The sequence below is a fragment of the Chiloscyllium punctatum genome, chromosome 32 (assembly GCF_047496795.1).
Source record: "Chiloscyllium punctatum isolate Juve2018m chromosome 32, sChiPun1.3, whole genome shotgun sequence".
Lineage (NCBI taxonomy): Eukaryota > Metazoa > Chordata > Chondrichthyes > Orectolobiformes > Hemiscylliidae > Chiloscyllium > Chiloscyllium punctatum.
In genome coordinates this window covers 8891645-8916808 of record NC_092770.1, presented here as the reverse complement: position 1 = coordinate 8916808, position 25164 = coordinate 8891645, and the positions used below count along the sequence as shown (strand labels likewise).

General features: G+C 41.9%; 1 protein-coding gene across 1 annotated transcript in view; it reads right to left on the bottom strand.

Annotated features, from left to right (window-relative positions):
* Positions 1–25164, bottom strand: part of otogl (otogelin-like) — a 229066-nt gene that overhangs the window by 151189 nt on the left and 52713 nt on the right. Inside the window, exons 17-22 of the mRNA XM_072551603.1 lie at positions 24067–24199; positions 11099–11276; positions 8818–8942; positions 8482–8694; positions 2839–3004; positions 951–1025 (exon numbers count right to left, since the gene is read on the bottom strand). Of these exons, the coding sequence (XP_072407704.1) occupies positions 951–1025; positions 2839–3004; positions 8482–8694; positions 8818–8942; positions 11099–11276; positions 24067–24199 (890 nt within the window). The remainder of the gene's footprint in view (positions 1–950; positions 1026–2838; positions 3005–8481; positions 8695–8817; positions 8943–11098; positions 11277–24066; positions 24200–25164) is intronic.

The following is a 25164-nucleotide window of genomic DNA, read 5'->3' as shown; positions in this document are numbered from 1 at the left end:
GGCCCTTCAGCCCAAAAGATCCACACTGGCAATCCAAGGAGTAACCCACGCAGACCCAAACCCCTACTTTTACCTCTGACTAACACCAGGAGCATTTTAGCATGTCCAGTTCATCTGACCAGAACATCCTTGGATTGTAGGAGGAAACTCATTCAGACAGTCACCTGAAGCTGGAATTGAACCTAGGTCCCTGCTGCTGTGAGGCAGCAGTACTAGCCACCAAGCCACCATACCACCCCATTAAGAACTGCAAGCAGTGAACTACATGTTGTCTAACCAAATTGGTATGTGCTTAACATCATTTTCTGGCTGATCAATTCAATCCCTCTGGAAATAAAACCTCATGCTCTGATTGTTTTTCTTTTTTATGATCTTGCTAACGTATGGGGTAATTTTCAGTGACTCATGCATTTGTATTCTGAATCTGCTTTGTTCCTTTATTCCATCTATATGTGTGTCTTCTGAGCAACCTCATTATTCTTTCTACCCAAAATATAATGGTTACATTTCTACATGGTGAATTTAAATTGCCAAATCTTTGCCCCATTACTGTCTCCCTGCAATTTGTTAAAGTTCTTCTTAGTGTTGACGGTGCTCCCAAACTGGAGTCATTCACAAATTTAAAAATAGCATTTTTAAATCCAAAATCCATATGCTCTATATAAATAAAATTGTCTATTTTCTGAAATAACAGAATTATATTAGTAACGAAACCTATATCAGCCTGAAAATATTTTAATCAATTTGTTGTACCATACTTTGCAAAATCATTTAAGCTATTTCATACAAGAACATATCAAGTACCCGAAGCAATCTCAGAAATCCAATTAAACACTATCCCTGACTCAGCAGAGGTTTAGAAACATGATCTCATTTTCATAATCCTCCATCCCAGTTGCAGAATAGAGCCTGAATGGCAATCTTCAACAGACAAAGAACAAGAGTCATACCATGGTCCCGAGTTACTGTATGTGACTTCTCCTGCCTGAAATATTCCTCCCATAAAGTAACAGGAACACTGAGATCTAGAAGAGGCACATGGGATACACTGAGCTATTTTTATTATTTATTGACCGTACAACAACATCATCATCTAAATATCAACATCATTATATAAATATCAAGATAACAACAAGTAGGCTTTAAGAAATTGTGTCCGCCAAGTTCTGAAAAATTCCAATTTACTCTTTCAGGCAAGAATATTAGTCATTCTGGAGAAGGAACAATCACTCATGTTTTCACACTTAAAATAAATTCTTTGGTTAAGATTAACACCAGATCCACAAATGTGGGTCATGTGAAGCTGTTTTCATGCAGTAAAATAGAATTAACTGAAAAGAAATCCAACAGCTCTGACAGCCTTGCAGCATGTGAAAAAGAATTCACATTTCAAGTCCTTCTAACCCTTTATTTTGGAATAGAAGAGTAATAATCAACTCAGAACGTAACCCTCCTTCTCTCATCATAAATACTACCAGTTCTGTTGAGATTGGCATCGGAAGACAGTGCATCATAGCATGTGCCAGGTTTTCATGGTTTGTGCCAGATCGCAGCGTGGGGAATGCCAAGGCCCAACATGGTGAGTGCTAGGTCCCACAATGTGGAGTGCCAAGTTCCATCATGGCCTGTGCAGGTTCCACCATGAAGTGTGCCCAAGTCTCACCATGGCCAGTGCCAAGTCCCACCATGGTCTGAGCCAAGTCCCTAGCATGGCCTGTGCCACATCCCACACAGCCTGTGCCAAGTCTCACTATGGAAAGTGCCAACTCCCACCATGGCCTGTGCCAAGTCCCACCATGGCCTGAGACAGTCCCCATCATGGCCTGTGCCGTCCCATATGGCCTGCGCCAAGTCCCACAATGGAAAGTGCCAAGTCTCACCATGGCCTGTGGCAAGTCCCGCCATAGAGTGTGCCAGGTCCCACCACACCCTGTGCTGAGTCCCACCACGGCCTAAGCCGAGTCCCACCATGGAGAGTGCCAAATCCCACATGGCCTGTGCCAATTCACACTATGTTGAGTTCCAAGTCCCACCCATGGTCTGGACCTTCACCTTGCAATGGATAAAATACTTGCATCAGCTGGATGAAAGTGGCCCTTAGGGCCTCAAAAGGCTGAAGTACAAGCAAACCCACCCAACACATCCCTGAAATATTGCAGGCAGGTTGAGGAGGGTGTGTATGCAGCAGGAAGATCACTCTGTGGATTTCATGTGCCAAAAAGCCCATTAGTGGACTAAGAAAAAAGCCAGCTCAGTATTACAGGCATACTTCAATTTCCATCATGGGCTTTTGCAACCCAAAACCTTTCTAGAGTCTGGACTGTGATTGAGCCAGAAGGATTGAGTCATACAAAGAGATCAAACTGAAAATTTAAGAAGATATTTTCCTCAAAGAAAAGGCAAAGGTTTGGCATATAGCAGCTTTCTGATCTCCAAGAAGATTCCCTAATGTTGGTAAACTAACACGATGTTTTCAGGACTGTTTGTATGTAAAGGTAAAATCACTTTAGCCTGACCAGACCCTAGGGCTGCTCTCTCGTTAGAGAGAGAGATGGCTGGTGGTAATTTAATTTGAAGATCACCATGCCTCAGACAAGGGCAGAGGCTGAGGAGCAGAAGCTTTCACAATAACCTCATCCAGTGCAGGAACTGAACTCATGCTGTTGGCATCACAAGCTTGCTTATTGTCTAGACAGGTTTTGTTTTTGATGTGACTGCAGTCTCCAGAAAAAAAAAGTTAATAGACAAAAGGTGATGTAGTAAATGTGATAAAATAGTTCAGTTTCTTGCTGAGCAGACCTGATGAGCTGGGATTAAATAGAACCGAAACAAACTTACTGCATGACACAGCGACGCAATATCTCATCATAGAATGTTCCACTGGGGCAGTTGCAGCCTTCCGCACAATCATCACCACAAACTTCATTTACAGAAAGTGACTGGCAAGTCCGCCCACAAGAGGAGGAACAAATATGGTATAACATATTAGCTGGGCAGATGATACCTGTATAGCAGAATAATGTCAAGCTGAATTTTATCAAAAGCACTGACAAAATAAACTTATCCTGTACATGACAACAGCAACTTACATTTTTATATGGCCTTTATAATAATAAAACATCCCAAGGTGCTTCATCAGAGAATTACAAAACAAAATATGACACCAGATCATAAAGAGACATTAGGTCACATTACCAAAAGAAGAGACAGGTTTGAAGAGGCTTAGAGGGAGAAAGAAAGGAAGAGAAGTGGAGAGGTACAGAAAGGGAATTCCAGAGTTTAGGACCTGGACAACTGAAGGCAAAGTGAACTAAAATTGGAAATGCATAAGAGATCAAAATTAGAGGCAGATGGTTATTTTGGAGAGTTGAGCAAATGGAGGCGATTACAAAAGTGGTGTGTAAGGCTTTGAAAACAAGGATGAGAATTATTTAATCAAGACATTATTCGACCAGGAGCCAATACAGTTCAGCTCACACTTGGGGGTTAATTATGCAGTTTGTCTCTGCAGGAAATGGCCCATCTCGGTAAGATTGCCCAGAGGCAGGAATATGTCAGCCCACTGCCCAATGCAACTTTGAAGAAATTCATTCTCTGGCCCATCCTCAAGCCTGTCTCCTGTTGCCTGCTTTCATAGGACTGAGAAGAATCTGTACTCAATGTGTCAACTAAGTTTCAATTCACGTCAGAATTCTACTGAGTTTGAGAGAAGATTTGTAGCTCGGGTGCTCATTGTTGTGGTTCTGTTCGCCAAGCTGGGAATTTGTGTTGCAGACGTTTCGTCCCCTGTCTAGGTGACATCCTCAGTGCTTGGGAGCCTCCTGTGAAGTGTTACTGTGATGTTTCCTCCGGCATTTATAGTGATTTGTATCTGCCGCTTCCAGTTGTCAGTTCCAGCTGTCCGTTGTAGTGGTCGGTATATTGGGTCCAGGTCGATGTGCTTATTGATTGAACCTGTGAATGAGTGCCATGCCTCTAGGAATTCCCTGGCTGGTCTCTGTATGGCTTGTGCTATGATAGTAGTGTTGTCCCAGTCGAATTCATGTTGCTTGTCATCTACGTGTGTGGCTACTAAGGATAGCTGATCATGTCGTTTCGTGGCTAATTGGTGTTCATGGATGCGGATGGTTAGCTGTCTTCCTGTTTGTCCGATGTAGTGTTTTGTGCAGTCCTTGCATGGGATTTTGTACACTACATTAGTTTTGTTCATGCTGGGTATCGGGTCCTTCGTTCTGGTGAGTTGTTGTCTGAGAGTGGCTGTTGGTTTGTGTGCTGTTATGAGTCCTAGTGGTCGCAGTAGTCTGGCTGTCAATTCAGAAATGCTCCTGATGTATGGTAGTGTGGCTAGTCCTTTGGGTTGCAGTATGTCCTCGTTCCATCGTCTTTCCCTTAGGCATCTGTTGATGAAATTGCGCGGGTATCCGTTTTTGGCGAATACATTGTAGAGGTGTTCTTCTTCCTCTTTTTGCAGTTCTGGTGTACTGCAGTGTGTTGTAGCCCTTTTGAACAGTGTCTTGATGCAACTTCTTTTGTGTGTGTTGGGGTGGTTACTTTTGTAGTTCAGGACTTGCTCTGTGTGTGTGGCTTTCCTGTATACCTTTGTGGTGAATTCTCCGTTCGGTGTTCTCTGTACCATCACGTCTAGGAATGGGAATTGGTTGTCCATTTCTTCCTCTCTAGTGAATCGGATTCCTGTGAGTGTGGCGTTGATGATCCGGTGTGTGTTCTCTATTTCTGTGTTTTTAATGATTACAAAGGTGTCATCAAAAGCAACAACACCCACAGATTCTATGAATTAACTAAAGTGCACAAACCAGACATCCCACTCAGACCCACAGTATCACTACCAGGGACACCATCACACAAACTGGCTAAAGAACTACAGCAGAAACTGAAACAACTGATCAGCGGATCCAGACACTCTATACAGTCAACACAGGAATTCTTGGACATCATCAGAAATATACACATAGACAAAGAAGAAACTATGGTCTCATTCGATGTAACGGCACTGTTCACCTCTATCAACAAAACCGTAGCCAGAGAAACAAGAGCCAACCTGCTGGACATACGGAACAGACAACAGGACGGTGAACCTATCAACAAAGACTGCATACTCAAACTACTGGACCAGTGCCTCACAACACACTTCACATTCAACAACCAAATATATGAACAAATCAACGGCATACCCATGGACTCACCCATCTCTGGACTCATAGCAGAAGCTGTAATGCAAAGATTAGATCAAACAGTCTAACCGTAAATTCAACCCTAACTCTGGGTCAGATATGTGGATGACACCTTTGTAATCATTAAAAACACAGAAATAGAGAACACACACCGGATCATCAACGCCACACTCACAGGAATCCGATTCACTAGAGAGGAAGAAATGGACAACCAATTCCCATTCCTAGACGTGATGGTACAGAGAACACCGAACGGAGAATTCACCACAAAGGTATACAGGAAAGCCACACACACAGAGGAAGTCCTGAACTACAAAAGCAACCACCCGAACACACACAAAAGAAGTTGCATCAAGACACTGTTCAAAAGGGCTACAACACACTGCAGTACACCAGAACTACAAAAAGAGGAAGAAGAACACCTCTACAATGTATTCGCCAAAAACGGATACCCGCGCAATTTCATCAACAGATGCCTAAGGGAAAGACGATGGAACAAGGACATACTGCAACCCAAAGGACTAGCCACACTACCATACATCAGGAGCATTTCTGAACTGACAGCCAGACTACTGTGACCACTAGGACTCATAACAGCACACAAACCAACAGCCACTCTCAGACAACAACTCACCAGAACGAAGGACCCAATACCCAGCATGAGCAAAACCAATGTAGTGTACAAAATCCCATGCAAGGACTGCAGAAAACACTACATAGGACAAACAGGAAGACAGCTAACGATCCGTATCCATGAACGCCAACTCGCCACGAGACGACACGACCAGCTATCCTTAGTAGCCACACACACAGATGACAAGCAACATGAGTTCGACTGGGACAACACTAATATTATAGGACAAGCCAAACAGAGAACAGCCAGGGAATTCCTAGAGGTATGGCACTCATTCACAGATTCTATCAACAAACACATCGACCTGGACCCAATATACCGACCACTGCAACAGACAACTGGAACTGACAACCGGAAGCGGCAGATACAAGCCACTATAAGTGCCAGAGGAAACATCACAGAAGCGCTTCACAGGAGGCTCCCAAGCACTGAGGATGTCACCTAGACAGGGGATGAAATGCCTGCAACATAAATCCCTAGCTCGGCGAACAGAACCACAACAGAATTCTACTGAAGAGAACATTGGAACTAAATCATCTTTGAGCCTTCTTATCAGCCTGATGGTGGCCAATTGAAAGAAACACAGGCCTAGAAGAATGAGAAGCAGTAAGACTTTTTGCCTGGGTTACATTAATTAAACAAAACAGGGAAGTTGGAAAACAGCAAACAAGAAAAGAATTTGTCTTTTTTAGCTGACCATGAAAAATTATGATTATCTTTAACTCTATGATTTTGATCGATAATTTATAAATGCAAATTATAAATACAAAAAATATTAACAGGACATTTTATTCAGTCCAATGGTGTACAAAATTATAGCTATGTTTGCAGTCATAAAGTCAGTAACATAACTGTGTCTTCAATGGAAGGTATCTTCATACTTCTTAAAGGAAGAAATGGAACTCAAACTTCCCATCCTGAACTTTTATTCCAAGACATAGGAAAACCCACTCTCTGCTAATTTCCTCACCTCTCTCACCTTTGTCTTCTTGGATTAATAGAGTTAAAAATCACACAACACCAGGTTATAGTCCAACAGGTTTAATTGGAAGCACTAGCTTTTACCTGATGTAGGAACAGTGCTCTGAAAGCTAGTGCTTCCAATTAAACCTGTTGGACTATAAACTGGTGCTGTGTGATTTTTAAATTTTTACACCCCGGTCCAATACCAGCATCTCCAAATCATGGATTAATAGAATTTTGTTAACATCAAGATGCCAGCATTAGTGGAAGCATTTTGTAATTGGTTGTTATTTTGAAAAGAAAATCCACCCCACATTATCCAATTAAATTTTTGTGGTTAGCATTGCCCGAGGAATAAAGCATTAAACTGGCAAAATACATTTGTCAGATCTGCAATGCCCACCTGAGAAGACTCAGCTTGTTGGGAGAACAAAAATGCATTTTTTGTATGCATTTTTGTTCACAAGTTTGAACACTATACAGCTGCAATGCAGAAATTTCCCCTGTTAGTACACCCCTTTATTGGCAGTTCAGCTGCTCTGAGTAGTGTGAATTAAATATCCACTCACCTTTCATTCTGTAAAATTTAGTAACTCATCCACAAAAAAAAAACCACATCAACATCCTGATTTTTATATGTTTTCAATGGAGAAGTTAACTATATGTTTACAAAAGAGGAAAATATGCCCAAAACTTTAGATTAGATTACTTACAGTGTGGAAACAGGCCCTTCGGCCCAACAAGTCCACCAACCCGCATACCACCCAGACCCATACTCCTACATTTATCCCTTCACCTAACACTACGGACAATTTAGCATGGTCAATTCACCTAACCTGCACATTTTTGTATTGTGGGAGGAAACCGGAGCACCCGGAGGAAACCCACGCAGACACGGGGAGAATGTGCAAACTCCACACAGAGAGTCACCTGAGGCGGGAATTGAACCCGGGTCTCTGGTGCTGTGAGGCAGCAGTGCTAACCACTGTGCCACCGTGCCGCCTTTTAGATCCTTTGCCAATATTAATTGTAACTTTAACAAATAATTTGTAAATTTCAGAAGGTCAAAGCAGTTTTATGAAGATCAGAATAATGGTGAACTTTTTTAACGAATAGCAACTCCTCAAAAAATAGCTGCAATAATCAAAAGCATCTTAAATCTGGTACATTTTCTCAGTCCTATAAATCAAGTGCATCAGTAAAACTTTACCCATGTTTTATTTTTACCTCCTCAGTTTTATTCTATTCTTTCCCTTTTTGAGTCACATACAAAGTCCATACCACAATTTTTCACATCAGCTTCAGTGCTGAGATTAGCCAACTGGAGAAGCATTTCAAGGGAAGCTGAGAGATTCAGTTTCTCTCTCCCAATTATTGTTGATGCTCCAGTTGGCAGTTCGTTGGTGAGCTGGGAATAAAATTAGCTTCTAACTCATCCAAGTGAATTAAGTAACTGAACTTGGTGTCAGTTCTACCTTGGTGTTGAGGACACCACATGAGATATTCAATTTTTAGAAAGTAACACATAGCAAAGATCAGTTTTAATGATAATGCTTTTTTATCGCATTTATCTCAGAGTCAGAGAGTCTGCACATAAACAGACCCTTCGGTCCAACTTGTACATGCCAACCAGATATCCAAAACCTAACAAATCCCATTTTTGTTCTGGTAAATTCACCCTTAACAACTTACCACAATCTGATGCCTCTGATCTGAAGTCAATGTGAACCTTGTGTTTGGCACAAAGATAAGCATAATGAGCAAGGGCTGTACACATGCATAAACTACCACATTTGCAAGCATCATAGCGACACTGCTGATAATAAGGGCTGGGATTCACAAATGAATGGCACGGTGCAAAGAGTTCTTGATTGAGAATGTCACACATCGTTGATGAATATAAAGCTGTATGTGAAAATAAGGCAGAAAAAGACTTTAATGTACAGTATCTAAGTAATAATAAATTTACTAACAGAAATGTGTAAGTGAAGAAATATACCACAACATGCATCAATTAAAATTGGATACCATTCTGTTGATTAGTATCACAGGGATCAACCAAAGGGATATTTATTGGAGTTACACAAGCTGATGAAATCTTCCATGCATTGGCATGTAACTGTGGAGTACCCTCAATCATACCTACAGGGGAACTAGAAGTGAAAAGGAAAGAATTACAAATGTATTCTGCAAAGCTTTCCTTAAGCAACAAGTATAGCATAAGACACTCGACACAACTAATTCAGTATATCTTACAGCAGCAGAGACTAAGTCACACTTCACATCCAACAATGTTTCATGCAATTCTGAATATAATATAATGCCCAATTGCTCCATATGTCTAATGACATGCCTAATATAGCTATTTGCATACTTCCCATTAATACTATTTTCATGGATCATGTTTTCTATTTTCACAATAATCTTAGGAGGCCATATAATATAACTATCCCTCAATAATGCCCTGCAACATCATTCCCAGTGTGCCCTGCTACCAGAAGATTTGTCACAGATCTTAAAACTGTCAATCTCAGCACCATCCTTCACCAGCTCTGTGGAGTCTGAATGGAATGGTGACAGTAATCAAGAGGAAGTCCCACTTCAGAGAATGGTCACCAGCACCAGTAATAGTGCTCCCTACTGAGGAGGGGAGAAGCACTCAACCCACAGTACAATTTAAAATATGGTAAAGGATAAGTTTTTCTTAAAAAAAGTAAAATCACTGCTGATGGAAGGAAAACCTCTCTGACAAAAGTGGTGGACCTGCAGTGGCTATTGGTGGACGCCGTTTTGCTTAGTGATGCCACTTCCGCTTAGTTGACAGCCTCCACACCTGTTTGAGAGGGGAGGTCAATCCGCAATCAATAAAAAGTTGATATCCTGATAAAAGGCCTTTGTTCAAATCAGCTTCCTGCTCCCTAGTGGTGAGAAGCCAGAACATAGAACATTACAGTGCAGTACAAGCCCTTCGGCCCTCGAGGCTGCGCTGCCCTGTGAAACCAATTTGAAAGTTAATGTTACGGGATAGGACTCACCCCACACTGCTATCCTCTCAATTTTACTGACTGGACTTCCATCTTGTGTGTGTTAAGTATATACAAACTGGATGGTCAAGACACAATTAATTTTTTTGTTTGTCAGCTTATTCAGAGAATCCATCCTTACAGATTGCTGCCTCATAATTACATGGCAGAGTCTCAAGTTGGAATACCAGCTCTCTGTTGACTGCCAGTATTGTCAACAGAGGGGAACTCCTGCATGAGGCAACTGTGTTCCAAATTCTGGTCAGGTCCTGGTAAAAGTTAGCCATCTCCCCTTAGGCTTTCTGAAGATCTGACTGTTCCAAGACCAACCATTACTGAAACTGTGAACCTGGCTGATATTTGACCTTCTCAGCAATGTTATTACACACTTCAGAAGTAGATGGGACTTGAACCCATGTCTTCTTGCTCAGAGAAAGGGCCATTGCCACTGCACCATAAAGGCTCCTCATTATATATGTGATCCTGGATATTTTCTGATCAATATTTTCCAACATACAGCAACATACCTTTCAAGCAGGTGGAACTTGAACTGGGCATCCTGGCTCAGAGATAGGGACACTACCACTACATAACAGGAATCCATATGTGATCACAGTCTTTAATCAAACAATGCTTATCACTTGGGTATCTTTAACAACAAAATCAATTGAAAGAAAACAATGTAGGCCTCTAAAATTCTTGCCATAGTTTTGACTGATAGTTACCTAGAATGTACTGTGAATCCTACTGAAAGGAATATTCATCATGGAACAAAAAAAGACTGTCCTGGAACTGACATCAACTAAAAATCTACAAACTATTTGTGTCTACAAAGCTTTAAAACTACACTAGACAGTATTTTTACAGATAGCCAGTTACATAACAGCATGGTAACTCATTGACTGTCTGTGTGGGATTTGCACATTTGCCCTGTGTCTGAGTGGGTTTCCTCCCACAGTGCAAAGATGTATGGGTTAGGTGAATTGGCCATGCTAAATTACCTTTGTGTCCTGCAGTCTAAGTCGATTAGCTGTGCGAAATGTAGGGATATGGAGGAGGAGGGATCCTTGGTGGGATGCTGTTTGCAAGCTCAGTATGCACTCAATGGGCCGAATTGCCAGCCTCCACAATGTAGGGTTTCTTGATAATAAATTATGACAAATCACATCAAGTATATAATATCATGTGCTCAGACCATTTTCATAATTAGAAACCAAATCAGAGACAGATACATTGGTTAACTTTTATGCAAAAGGTGAATCTTTATAAGAGCAGTAGAGACTCACAGGAAGTCATCTCGTAAGTTTCCATTGTATGTTCCACATAGGCCCACTGTGTTTCCTCTCCAATGATTGTCAAGCTGGAGATATAACCTTCCACCTTCTTTATCAAACTGCATCGAGAGACCAAAGTTTGTTTTCACTTGCAGAAATATAGATGATAATCTACGCATTTCAAATATTCCTGCAAGTAACAAGATCTGGAATTAACAAAATACTCGAACTAAAAATGCATATTCCACAAGAATGTTATATCTACACAATAGTAAACTAAATAAATTATACATAAAGTAACAAGACAGCATGTTTAAGGTGAGGGATGCCATGGTTGTCCCTGCTGATTACATTCGCAGGAAGTGCACCCATCTCCAGCTCCTCCAAGACCGTGTTAGGGAACTGGAGCTGGAGTTGGATGAACTTAGGATCATTTGGGAGGCAGACGGAGTGATAGATCAGAGCTTTAGGGAAGTAGTAACTCCAAAGATTGCAGACAGATGGGTGACAGTGAGGGTGACTAGGAGGAAGCAGCCAGTGCAGGGACCCCCTGCGGCCGTTCCCCTCAAGAACAAGTATACCGTTTTGGATACTTGTGGGGGGGACAACTTACCAGGGGTAAGCAATGGGGTTCAGGCCTCTGGCACGGAGCCTGTCCCCGTTGCTCAGAAGGGAAGGGTGGAGAAGAGCAGAGCAATAGTTATTGGGGACTCGATAGTTCGGGGCACAGATAGGCAGTTTTGTGAGGGCGACAGAGACTCACGTTTGGTATGTTGCCTCCCAGGTGCAAGGGTACGTGACGTCTCTGATCATGTTTTCCGGGTCCTTAAGGGGGAGGGGGAGCAGCCCGAAGTCGTGGTCCACATTGGCACCAACGACATAGGTAGGAGGAGGGCTGAGGATGTTAGGCAGGCTTTCAGGGAGCTAGGTTGGAAGCTCAGAGTTAGAACAAACGGAGTTGTTGTCCCTGGTTTGTTACCCGTGCCACGTGATAGAGAGTCGAGGAATAGGGAGAGAGAACAGTTAAATGCGTGGCTACAGGGATGGTGCATGAGGGAGGGATTCCGGTTTCTGGATAACTGGGGTTCTTTCTGGGGAAGGTGGGACCTCTGTAAACAGGATGATCTAGACCTGAACCCGAGGGGCACCAGTATCCTTGGGGGGAGGTTTGCTAGTGCTCTTGGGGGGGGGGGGTACTTCAATGCAAGAAGTATACGAAATAAGGTAGGTGAACTTGCAGCGTGAGTTGGTACCTGGGATTTCAATGTTGTGGCTATTACGGAGACATGGGTTGAACAGGGTCAGGATTGGCTGTTGCAGGTTCCAGGGTTTAAATGTTTTAGTAGGGTCAGAGGTGGGGGTAAAAGGGGGTGGGGGGGGTGGCATTGCTTGTCAAAGATAGTATTAGAGCGGTGGAAAGGACGATGGATGAAGACTCGCCAACTGAGGTAGTTTGGGCTGAGGTTAGGAATAGGAAAGGTGAGGTCACCCTGTTAGGAGTTTTCTACAGGCCTCCTAATAGAACTAGAGACGTAAAAGAAAGGATTGCGAGGATGATTCAGGAGAAGAGTGAAAGTAATAGGGTGGTTGTTATGGGGGACTTTAACTTTCCTGATATTGACTGGGAAAGCTATAGCTCGAGTTTGTTAGATGGGTCGGTGTTTGTCCAATGTGTGCAGGAGGGTTTCCTGACACAATATGTGGACAGGCCAACAAGAGGTGAGGCACGTACTGGATTTGGTTCTGGGTAACGAACCAGGCCAGGTGTTAGAATTGGAGGTAGGTGAGCACTTTGGGGACAGTGACCACAATTCAGTGATTTTTACTCTAGTGATGGAAAGGGATAAGTGTGCACTGCAGGGCAAGAGTTATAGCTGGGGGCAGGGAAATTATGATGCGGTGAGGCATGACTTAGGATGCGTGGCTTGGAAAAGTAGGCTTCAAGGCAAGGGCGCAATTGATATGTGGAGCTTGTTCAAGGAGCAACTATTGAGTGTCCTTGATAAATATGTACCTGTCAGGCAGGGAGGAAAGGGTCGTGTGAGGGAGCTGTGGTTTAATAAGGAATTGGAATCCCCTGTTAAAGGGAAGAGGGTGGCCTATGTAAAGATGAGGCGTGAAGGTTCAATTGGGACGATTGAGAGTTATAAGGTAGCCAGGAAGGATCTGAAGAGAGAGCTAAGAGCAGCAAGGAGGGGACATGAAAAGTCCTTAGTTAGTAAGATTAGGGAAAACCCAAAGGCTTTCTATAGGTATGTTAGGAATAAAAGAATGACTAGGGTAGGAATAGGTCCAGTCAAAGATAGTAGGGGAAGTTGCGTGTGGAGGCTGAAGAGATTGGGGAGACACTGAATGAATACTTTTCGTCAGTATTCACTCAGGAACAGGACATTGTTGCCGGTGTGAATATTGAGATACAATTAATTAAAATGGATGGCTTTGAGGTATGTAGGGAAGAGGTGTTGGAAATTCTGGAAAGGGTGAAAATAGATAAGTCCCCTGGGCCTGATGGCATTTATCCTAGGATTCTCTGGGAAGCAAGGGAGGAGATTGCAGAGCCATTGGCCTTGATTTTTATGTCCTCATTGTCTACAGGAATAGTGCCAGAAGACTGGAGGATAGCAAATGTGATTCCCTTGTTCAAGAAGGGGAGTAGGGATAACCCCAGTAACTATAGGCCGGTGAGTCTCACTTCTGTTGTGGGCAAAGTCTTCGAGAGAATTGTAAGGGAAAGGATTTATGAACATCTGGATAGGAATAATGTGATCAAGGATAGTCAGCATGGTATTGTGAAGACCAGGTCGCGCCTCACAAACCTTATTGAATTCTTTGAGAAGATGTCTAAGGAGGTGGATGAGGGTAAAGCGGTAGATGTGGTGTATTTGGATTTTAGTAAGGCATTTGATAAGGTTCCCCATGATAGGCTACTACAAAAAATACGGAGGTATGGCATTGAGGGTGAGTTGGAGATTTGGATTAGGAATTGGCTGGCTGGAAGAAGACAGAGGGTAGTAGTTGATGGTAAAGGTTCATCTTGGAGTGCAGTTACTAGCGGTGTTCCGCAAGGATCTGTTTTGGGACCATTGCTGTTTGTCATTTTTATAAATGACCTGGAGGAGGGGCTAGAAGGTTGGGTGAGCAAGTTTGCGGATGATACGAAAGTCGGTGGAGTTGTTGAGAGTGAGGAAGGATGTGGCAGGTTACAGCGGGATATAGATAAGCTGCAGAGCTGGGCAGAAAGGTGGAAAATGGAGTTCAATGTGGGTAAGTGTGAGGTGATTCACTTTGGTATGAGTAACAAAAAGATGGGGTACTGGGTAATGGTCGGATACTTGGTAGTGTGGATGTGCAGAGGGATCTTGGTGTCCATGTACACAGATCTCTGAAAGTTGTCACCCAGGTAAATACTGCGGTGAAGAAGGCTTATGGCGTACTGGCTTTTATTGGTAGAGGAATTGAGTTCCGGAGTCCTGAGGTCATGTTGCAGTTGTATAAGACTCTGGTGTGGCCGCATCTGGAGTATTGTCTGCAGTTTTGGTCGCCATACTATAGGAAGGATGTGGAGGCACTGGAATGGGTGCAGAAGAGGTTTACCAGGATGTTGCCTGGTATGGTAGGAAGATCGTATGAGGAAAGGCTGAGGCACTTGGGGCTGTTTTCATTGGAGAAAAGAAGGTTTAGGGGTGACTTGATAGAGGTGTACAAGATGATTAGGGGTTTAGATAGAGTTGACCATGAGAACCTTTTTCCGCGTATGGAGTCAGCTATTATGAGGGGGCACAGCTTTAAATTAAGGGGTGGTAAGTATAGGACAGATGTTAGCGGCAGATTCTTTACTCAGCGAGTCGTGAGTTCATGGAATGCCCTGCCAGTAGCAGTGGTGGACTCTCCCTCTTTATGGGCATTTAAACGGGCATTGGATAGACATATGGAGGATAGTGGGCTAGTGTAGGTTAGGTGGGCTTGGATCGGCGCAACATCGAGGGCCAAAGGGCCTGTACTGCGCTGTATCTTTTCTATGTTCTATGTTCTATGTTCATTATTATGTGCAGCTTAATTAAGATATCTTGTCTGAAAACAGATCTCATTTTATGGGCAGAGGAGTTTAAAATGGCAACTGCTACAATTATGTTAAGAGAGTTCTCATACTTGGATACTAACCAACTATTCAGAAATGTTTGTTGGGAAAATTGTTCAAAACAACCATGATAGAACAGAGACTCTTGAGGTTATGTACACTAAAATGGACATATGAAAATTATTATAATTGACACATAAACATAACTTCTCTGTTCATTTTCTCACATTCTCGTACACTGTGTCAATTTGCAATGCTGTGGAAAACATGGGTGGTGCCTGCCTAAAACAGGCAAGTGCTTAATGTAAATAATAACTTAGAGAAAGGGAACATACAGCATACAATGTTTCAATGTGTTGTCTTGCGTGGAATATTCATTCCAAGTTACACCGCAGTGACAGAACATCAAAAGCATTCCAATATGATCAACAGTTAGTGTATAATGACTATAATTACTAAAGTGCATTATCCATGTCAACAGCTCTCGAACATGCAATAATGCAATGCAACCATAATCAAAGGGCCATTATGAATCTGTAATCTACTACAATTAGGCCTTTAGTCACTATGAAAGATATGGGGGTTGAAGCTAATATACTATCAGGTGAATACTGGAGTGAGCGGCTAGCAGGAAGGATAAAGGGGCAAATTTGGAAACAGGTTAATTGGATGTTTGGGCAAGAAAATGGCAGATGCAGCATAAGTGTATGAAGTTATTCACTTTAATAAGACAATTTAAAAGCAGAATGTTTCTTTAGTGATACGAAACTTGGAAATTTTTGGTTATCCTAAGAAGCATAGCCAAGTTCTTTTTCACAGGGTGGGGGAGTCCAAAACTAGAGGGCATAGGTTTAAGGTAAGGGGGAAAGATATAAAAGGGGCAACTTTTTCATATAGAGGGTGATGCGTGTATGGAATGAGCTGCCAGAGGAAGTGATGGAGACTGGTAAAATTACAATATTTAAATTACACCTGGATGGATATTTGAATGGGAAGGATTTAGAGGGATATGGGCCAAATGCTGGCAAAAGGGATGAGATTAATGTAGAATATCTGGTGGCCATGGACAAATTGGACCAAAGGATCTGTTTCTGTCCTGTACATCTCTATGACACTGTGATTCAGAAGGACCTGGACATGCTTGTGCAAAAATAACAAAAAGTTAACAAATAGATAACAACAAGCAATTAGGAAGGCAAATGATATGTGATTTTTTGTAACAAAAGGAAGTACAAGGTAAGGATGTATAGCTGCTATTATATTGATCATTGGTGAGACCACTCCTGGAGTATTCGATTTGGCCCTCCTGAGCCAAGGAAGCACATATCTGTCTTGGACATTACTAGACTGATGTCTAGAAGAAGGGAATTGTTTCATGAGTAAAGATGATTAGGCCAAGCATATATTATGGCAAGTTTAGAAAAACGAGAGGTGATCTAGCTGATATATAAATTCTCAGGGAGCATGACAGTTTAGATGCGAAGAAAATGTTTTCCATGTTGAGGAAATTTAGAACATAGCATCACAGCGTAAAAATAAAGGGTCAGCTGTTTAGGACTGAGAAATGAAGAAATGTTTTGTTCAAAGGGTAATGAATCTTCAAAATTCTCTAGAAAGGAGAGTTGTGCCTTATCAATTATTGACTATGGTCAGGATACTGTGTATGCGAAGTATGCCAGAAGAGTGGAGTTGAAATAAAACATCAATCATGATGGTGGCACAGTGGTTAGCACTGCTGCCTCACAGCGCCAGAGACCCGGGTTCAATTCCCGCCTCAGGCGACTGACTGTGTGGAGTTTGTACGTTCTCCCCGTGTCTGCGTGGGTTTCCTCCGGGTGCTCCGGTTTCCTCCCACAGTCCAAAGATGTGCAGGTCAGGTGAATTGGCCATGCTAAATTGTCCGTAGTGTTAGTTAAGGGGTAGATGTAGGGGTATGGGTGGGTTGCGCTTCGGCGGGGCGGTGTGGACTTGTTGGGCCGAAGGGCCTGTTTCCACACTGAAAGTAATCTAATTTTACTGAATGATAGAACAGGTTAGGAGGACCCAATTGCCTACTCAGCTCTAATTTCTTCTATTCTAGGGAACGTGGTGTAAGTTTAAGTTGGAAGAATGAAATGATTGATCATAATATCATTAGGTTTAGGATAGTTGTTAAAGAGGGCAATGGCAAGGGAAAACGGAGCAAATTATCTACATGTTTGATGATACTGAAATGGTACTTTTTCATTTTATCCCTTTCCACATCATTTTCCAGCATCTACAAATGCATTGAGAACTGGAACATATGTTCACTGAACTTGAGAAATCTGGTAAAACAAAGATGTTCTTGCAAAAATGCTCTGAAATTGTTGTTTACAGTTGTGTATAATAACGATTATGGCACTTGACAGGCAAATTATTAGTTCAAAATCCCGTCATTAAAGTTGTGAAACTGAATTCAATAAATTAACAGAGAAAGACAGCATGAAAGTTTCCAAATTTCTGTTAAAAATCTAAGCTCAATTGTACCCAGCGGGGAAGAAAAACTGCCACTCCTACTTCTACCGATATATGGGTCTAATTCCAACTACTGTTCAATTTTTTGTATACTGCTAAAGCAAACACATACTATTGAAGCTTTACATCTTGCACTCATCTGGGCAGATGTAAGAAAGCCAAATTTCAAAAGGAACAACAATTTATACTGCTTTGGAAAAGGGTGCTGATTGGTTGACATGTCAACTCTGATTGATGGAAGTATTGTAATGGGGAATGTGTCAGGGAGCTACTGTACTAAATGCAATTGTCAAATTCAAAAAAAGCACAATGCTGAGACAAATCTATTTTTTCTGCAGAGAACAGATATATACTGCTTCTAGTAAGCATAAGTGCCAGCACATTGTAAGCCAAATTGATCATTTTAAGTTGGTTGGAAGCATAATTCTTCACACATTTGGGATTGTTCAAAGTGCACTGCTCAAATACAGTATCAGTTTTAACATGAGCCACTTTATAGTGAGTTTTAACAGTCCACCTCAAATTACTGTGCAAATGGCATCTCAATAATTTAAGCAACAAGTAAAGTTAAACGTTTCATGCTAGTCCTCTGCAACAGCAACACAGGTAATACTATTCACTAACCAGATGCTGTTGTGAGCCATTAAAGAATCAATTTGCAAAACAAATGAATCACGTGCAATATGAATTTCAGTGTCAGCACAATGCCCGAAACTCAGGACAGGCATACATCAGAGCCCAGTAATTGGGACTCAGGGCTCAAAGGGACCCACTGTGCTCAGGTTGGAGGGTGGGGCTGCTGTTGTCAAACCTGGGCTGGTTTTCTAGGTCAGGAGCAGTAGTGTCACCCATCATTTCTGTCCCTGCCATTGGCAGTGTCAGATACATTAGATGTACATACTTATACTTGGTAGATCACACCAAACCATAAGACCATAAGATAGAGGAGCAGAATTAGGCCATTTAGCCCATCAAGTCTGTTTTGCATTCAATCATGGCGGATATGTTTCTGAACCCCATTCTCCTGCCTTCTCCCTATAACCCTTGATCCTGTTACTAATCAAGAACCTACCCATCTCTGTTTTAAGTACACTCAATGATTTGGCCTCTGCAGCTTGAGAGTCGTGGTAATAAATTCCACAGATTAACCACCATCTGGCTGAAGAAATTCCTCAGCTCAGTTCTAAAGGGTCGTCCTTTCACTCTGAGGCTGTGCCCTTGGTTCTTAGTCTCTCCAACTCCTCTTCAGCTCCACTCTATCCGGACCTCCCAGTATTCTGTAAGTTTCAGTGAGATCCCACTGTCACCTTTCAAAATTCCACTGAGAACAGACGCAGAGTCCTCAACTAAACGCTTCATCCCCAGGCTCAGTCTTGTGAATCTCTGTTGGACCCCATCCAAGGCCAGCAAATCCTTTCTTTGAAATGGGGCCCAAAACTGCTTACAATATTCCAAATGCAGTCTGATCAACATCTTATACAGCTTCAGCAGTATATTTATGCTCTAGCTCTCTCAAAATGAATACCAACATTGCTTTTGCCTTCCGAACTGCCAAGTGAACAAGTCTAACTTCAAGAGAATCCTGAACTATGATTTCAAGTCCCTTTGTGCTTCAGAGTACTGAAGTCTTACCCCATTTAGAAAATAGTCCAAGACTCTATTCTTCCTAATAAAGTGCATAGCCTCATACTTTCCCACAGTGTATTCCATCTGCCACTACTTTACCCATTATCCTAATCTATCCAAGTCCTGCTACAGCCTTCCTGACTCCACAATGTCCCCTCCACCTGCCTTTGTAACATCTTCAAACTTAGCAACAATGCCTTCATCCAGATTGCTATTTTATAATGTGCATAGCTGTGTTTTCAGCACAGACCCTTCAGAACTCCACTAGTCACCAGCTGCCATCCTGAAAAAGACTCCTTTATCCCTACTTTCTGCCTTCTGCCAGTCAGCCAATCCTCTATCCATGCCAGTTCATTGCCCCTAACACCATGGGTTGTTATCTTATTTAGCAGCCACTTATGTGGCACTTTGTCAAAGGCCTTTAGGAAATCCAAAGAGATCATGTCTACTGGTTGGCCTTTGTCCAAATTACTCATCACCTTCTTTAAGCATTCTAACAGATTTGTTAGGCATGATCTCCCCTTCACTCAGCCCTATTTCACCAAGTACTCCCAAATACTTTGCAATCTCATCCTTAATAATGAACTCTAAAATATTACCAATGACTGAGGTCAGGCTAAGCAACCTATAGCTTCCTGTCTTCTGCCTCCCTCCCTTCTTAAACAGAAGTGTGGCATTAGTCATTTTCCAGTCCTCTGGGGCCCTCTCTGACTCCAGTGATCACTGAAAGATCACCACCAATGCATCTACAGCCTCCTCAGCTATCACATTCAGAACTCCAGGATGTATTCTACCCAGCCAAAATGATTTAGCCACCTAGGTAAAACCAATGACTGCAGATGCTGGAAACCAGATTCTAGATTAGGGTGAAAGTGAGGACTGCAAATGCTGGAGACCAGAGTTGAAAATGTGTTGCTGGAAAAGCACAGCAGGTCAGGCAACATCCAAGGAATGAGGCCTCATTCCTGAAGAAGGGCTGATGCCCGAAACGTCGATTCTCCTGTTCCTTGGATGCTGCCTGACCTGCTGCGCTTTTCCAGCAACACATTTTCAGCTCTAGATTAGGGTGGTGCTGGAAGCACAGCAGTTCAGGTAGCATCCGAGGAGACAGGAAAATCGACGTTTCGGGCAAAAGTCCTTTATCAGGAATAGAGGGAGTCTATTCGGATGTTGCCTGAACTGCTGTGCTTTTCCAGCACCACTCTGATTTAGCCACTTTCAGATTCCCAGTCCTTCTCTTTAGTGATATCCACAACACTCAACTCTCCCCCAGACTCCCTTGAAGTTCTGGTATGCTGCTGGAATCTTCCACTGTGAAAACTGATGCAAAGTACCAATTCAGTTTTTTCAACATTTCCTTGTTCCCCATTACTACTTCTCTAGCCTCATTTTCTCATCGTCCAATGTCTACTTTTGCCTCTTTCTCTTACTTTTTAGATATGTATAAAAAAAAGTCTTGCAACCTTCCTATGTTTCACTAGCTAGCTTACTTTCATATTTCATTTTCTCCCTCATTGTTGCTTTCTTAGTTATCCTCTGCTGATTTCTAAAGGCTTCCCAATCCCTTGACTTCCCACTAATGTCCACCATATTGCATGCTTTTCTTTTACTTTTATGCTGTCCCTGATTTCCCCAGTCAGTCATGGTTGCCTCATCCTCCACTTAGTATGTTTCTTCATTGGGATGAATTTATGCAATGGCTTCTGAATACCTCCAGAAACTCCTACCATTGCTGCTCCAGCATCTTCCCCTTCCGATTAACTCTAGCCAGCTCCTCACTTATGCATTTGTTGCTACCTTTACTTCAACTAGAATATTGTTACATCTGATTCCAGCTTCTCCCTCTCAAACTGCTGGCTGAATTCAATCGAGGGGTTCCTTCACCTTATGGTCGATAAGCAAGTCTGCCTCATTACAAATCCAGAATTGCCTGTTCTCTAGTAGGCTCTACAACAAGCTGCTCTGAAGAAATATCTCGTAGACATTCAACAATATTTTTTTCTTGAGATCCACTACCAACCCGATTTTCTCAGTCTACCTGCATTTTGAAGTCCCCATGATTACTGTGATCGTGCCTTTCTTACATGTCTTTTCTATCTCCTTCTTCTCCAAATCCTGATTACTATCAGGAGGTCTGTACATAAGTCCCATCAGGGTCTTTCTTCCCTTAGTAGTACTTCAGTTCTTCCCTCACAGATTATACACCTTCTGACCCTACATCACTTCTTGCTATCGATTTAATTTCATTTCTTATTAACAAGGTAACCCTGCCCTTTCTGCTTATTTGCCTGTCCTTTCGATAGGAAGCGCACCCTTGAATATTCAGTACTAAGCCCTCATCCCTTTGCAGCCATATTTTTATGATGCCCACAATGTTGTACCTGCTCATTTCAATCTGCACTACAAGCTCATTGACCTAACTGCTTATATTGCACACATTTAAGTACAGCACCATCAGTCCTGTGTTGACCACCTTCCTTCTCATACGTATCCCTTTACCGGCTATGTCTGAAGTTAGATTCCTGACCCATTCCACACTCTCTGCCCTGTTACTTGTCTTGGAAACTTTAGTAACTTCAGCTGACAGCACATGGTATGACAGTGTAGCCCGTTGGCTGTTCGCAACTAATTTGCAAGAATCATAACATTGTGTCTAACGTTCTCTGTGATCCTGTAATTGGGCAGCAACTTCTTAAAAAGCTCAAGTGTGTTTAGAATCACACGAATAACCAATTAATGAAAAAGAACAAAGAACTGCAGATACAGGAAATCAAAAACAAAAACAAAATTGCTCAAAAACTCGGGTCTGTGAAGACAAAGCAGGACTAAAGCAGCGACCCTTCGTCAGAACACTGTTTATAAGGCAACTGGATCCACACTGAAGGGTTGTAACCTGCAGGGCTCCAGACCAGGTGTTGAAAGGTAGGATAACAATGGATAGCTGGTTTATTTTATCTGGACCAGACACAATGATCCGAATAGCCTCTTTCTGTGTCAGAACCCTCCTATGGTTCTATCGTTCTTCTATGCTCACAATGCAGCATGACGACTCAGTGGTTAGCACTGCTGCCTCACAGCACCAGGGACCCAGATTTGATTCCAGCCTCAGGCCACTATCCATGTGGAGTTTGCACATTCTCCACACGTCTGTGTGGGTTTCGTCCGGCTGCTCCGGTTTCCTCCCACAGTCCAAAGATGTGCAGGTTAGGCGAATAGGCCATGCTAAATTACCCCACAGTGTTCCAGGGTGTGTTGGCTGCATGCATTATTCAGGGGCAAATATAGAATAGGAGGAATGAGTCTGGGTGGGTTACTTTTCAGAGGGTCAGTTTTGGGCCAAAGGGCTTGTTTGCACATTGAAGGGATTCTATTTAAAAAATGCAGTTCACTTATATCTGCTAGAAGCTAAATACATTCATTCACGAGGACTTGTCTGCAGGAAATGGGAGTTTGTTGGGGCTTTTTAAAAATATTCAACAAATGTATAAAGTTCAATAGTACCCTGGTGCTAGTTTCACTCAAAGCTGGCAAGCCAGCCAATCAGCACTGGTTTCTCAAGCTCAAGTTTAAATTGGTGTTCCCTATAAAACTTGGTTTTCTGGAATCTCTCCTAACCTTTCTCTTTCTTATTTATTCATGGACTCACTTTTATTGTCCATTACAAATTGCCTTGAAATGGTGATGCCATCTTAACCATTCCAGTCTGCCCTGAGTGATCCATCAACTTTATTCTTAGGATATTTTTCTGTGACAGTTTAGAGACTATTGATTGACTTGTTCAGGTCTGTAGTTACATATAGGCCAGACTATGACCGATGATTTTCCCTGGAGGATATTAGTGAACCAAATGGATTTTACCATTTAACATTGTTGATTCCAGATTTATTCAATTAAGTTGATTTAAATGTCCCAGCAGTGATGGTGCTTTTGTTAGCTCAGTCTTCACAATTTCTAATCTAGTAACTAAGTTATTCTTTCATGGGATGTGGGCAAGGCCAACATTCATTGCCTGTCCCTAATTGTGCTTGTACTGAGTTGTTTCTGAAAACATTTTGATGTGAAGAAGGATCTATGGATGCAATGTTAACTTGCTTCCTCTCTCCAAAGATGCAGCCTGATCTGATAAATGTTTCAACCTTTTTCTGCATTAGTTTGATTCTCAGCAATTTCAGATTAAGGTGCCTTGTTTACGCCCTTGGAATGTCCGCATGTGCTTTCATACTATGTTTCAAACTAAGTTAAAAGAATTCAGTCTGGTTGTATTTGTACCTGACTATTTGTTCATTTCCAACGCTGTGCTGATATTTTGCAATAATCACCCAAAGCAGCAGCACAATAAACAGTAGCAGAGTACCAGTGAAGGAGCAGAAACCAATGGAAGCCTGTATGAATAACATTTATTCAATAAACTGGGTAGGAGTGATGACCATCCCATGGCAGAGGACTGTGTTCAGACTTGACATCTAATATTGAATTTCCATTTTGATGCAACAAAAGATCATCCTGGTCTTGACATTGAGCAGTGCAACATATAGCTGCATAATAATGTTTTAGCTTGGTAAGTAGTAATATATTCTTAAGACAAGTGCACCTCTTAATTTGAAAGAGGTGCTATGGTTTTTAAACACCATTTAACATGCAAAAACATCATTCATGTAGGCAGATATGATGTCTGTGCATGACAAATCATTTTGACAAAGACCTGCAACATCTTTTCTTCCTGAAATGCTAATTATTCCCTTTTCACAGACGTCCAGAATAGTAGAAATAAACCAATTACCGTTTTGATATGGGAGGCTAATTGCTTGTTGATTGCCAAAGTGTATTTCTCCTGATCTCGTTAGGGTTATTTGGTTACTTGTATCACCTTCGATGATTAAAGTTATTGACTGAATGCAACTGTGGTCCAGATTCTGAAAGTAAAAAATAAATTTAAATCGAAAGACCCAAACCTGCTCATTCAACTTTTATTCTACATTTGTCTTATGATAAAACAAAGATGTACCAAAACTGAATTTATTAACCAGATGACTTTAGTAAACAGGAACACATTACAACCCTAGAATAACTTATTATTTATTGTGGTACTTCTTTTTAAAAGCAATGACTCCAAAATAAATATCTTTTGTCAATGAAACTGTGTTCCATGCAATATGAGTATCGAATGGATTGACTTTTTAACGCCATTAAAAAGTACAGATAAAGCAATCAATAGATTGCAGGCCAATAAGCATATTGAAAAGAAAGCTTTTTTGATGAAAATTCCTTTCAATCAAATCAACTTTACAGGGAAATTGAAAGGATAAAGTTCTTACAGAGAGAAAAAAATCTCAGAAATACAGCATATCTCATAGGCATAGAGTCAGAGTTATACAGCATGGAAACAGACCCTCAACCCAACTCATCCATGTTGACCAGATGTCCTAAATTAATCTAGTCCCATTTGCCAGCATTTGGCCCATATCTCACTAAACCCTTCCTACTCATGTACCCATCCAGATGCCTTTTAAATTTTGTAATTGTGCCAGTCTCCACCCCTTCCTCGAGCAGTTCATTCCATACACGTACCACCCTCCACATGAAAAGTTGCTCCTTAGATCTCTTTTAAACCTTTTCCTTCTCACCTTAAACCTATGCTATCTAGTTTTGGACTCCCTACCCTGGGAAAAAAGAGCTTAGCTCTTCACTCTATCTATGCCCCTCAGAATTTTATAAACTTCCATAAGGTTACCCCTCAGCCTCCAACACTCCGGGAAAAATAGCCCCAGCCTATTCAGCTTCTCAGAATAACTCAAACCTTCCAACACTGGCAATATCCTTGTAAATCTTTTCTGAATCCTTTCAAGTTTATCTGTAAGTTTGTGGCAGATATCTTTGA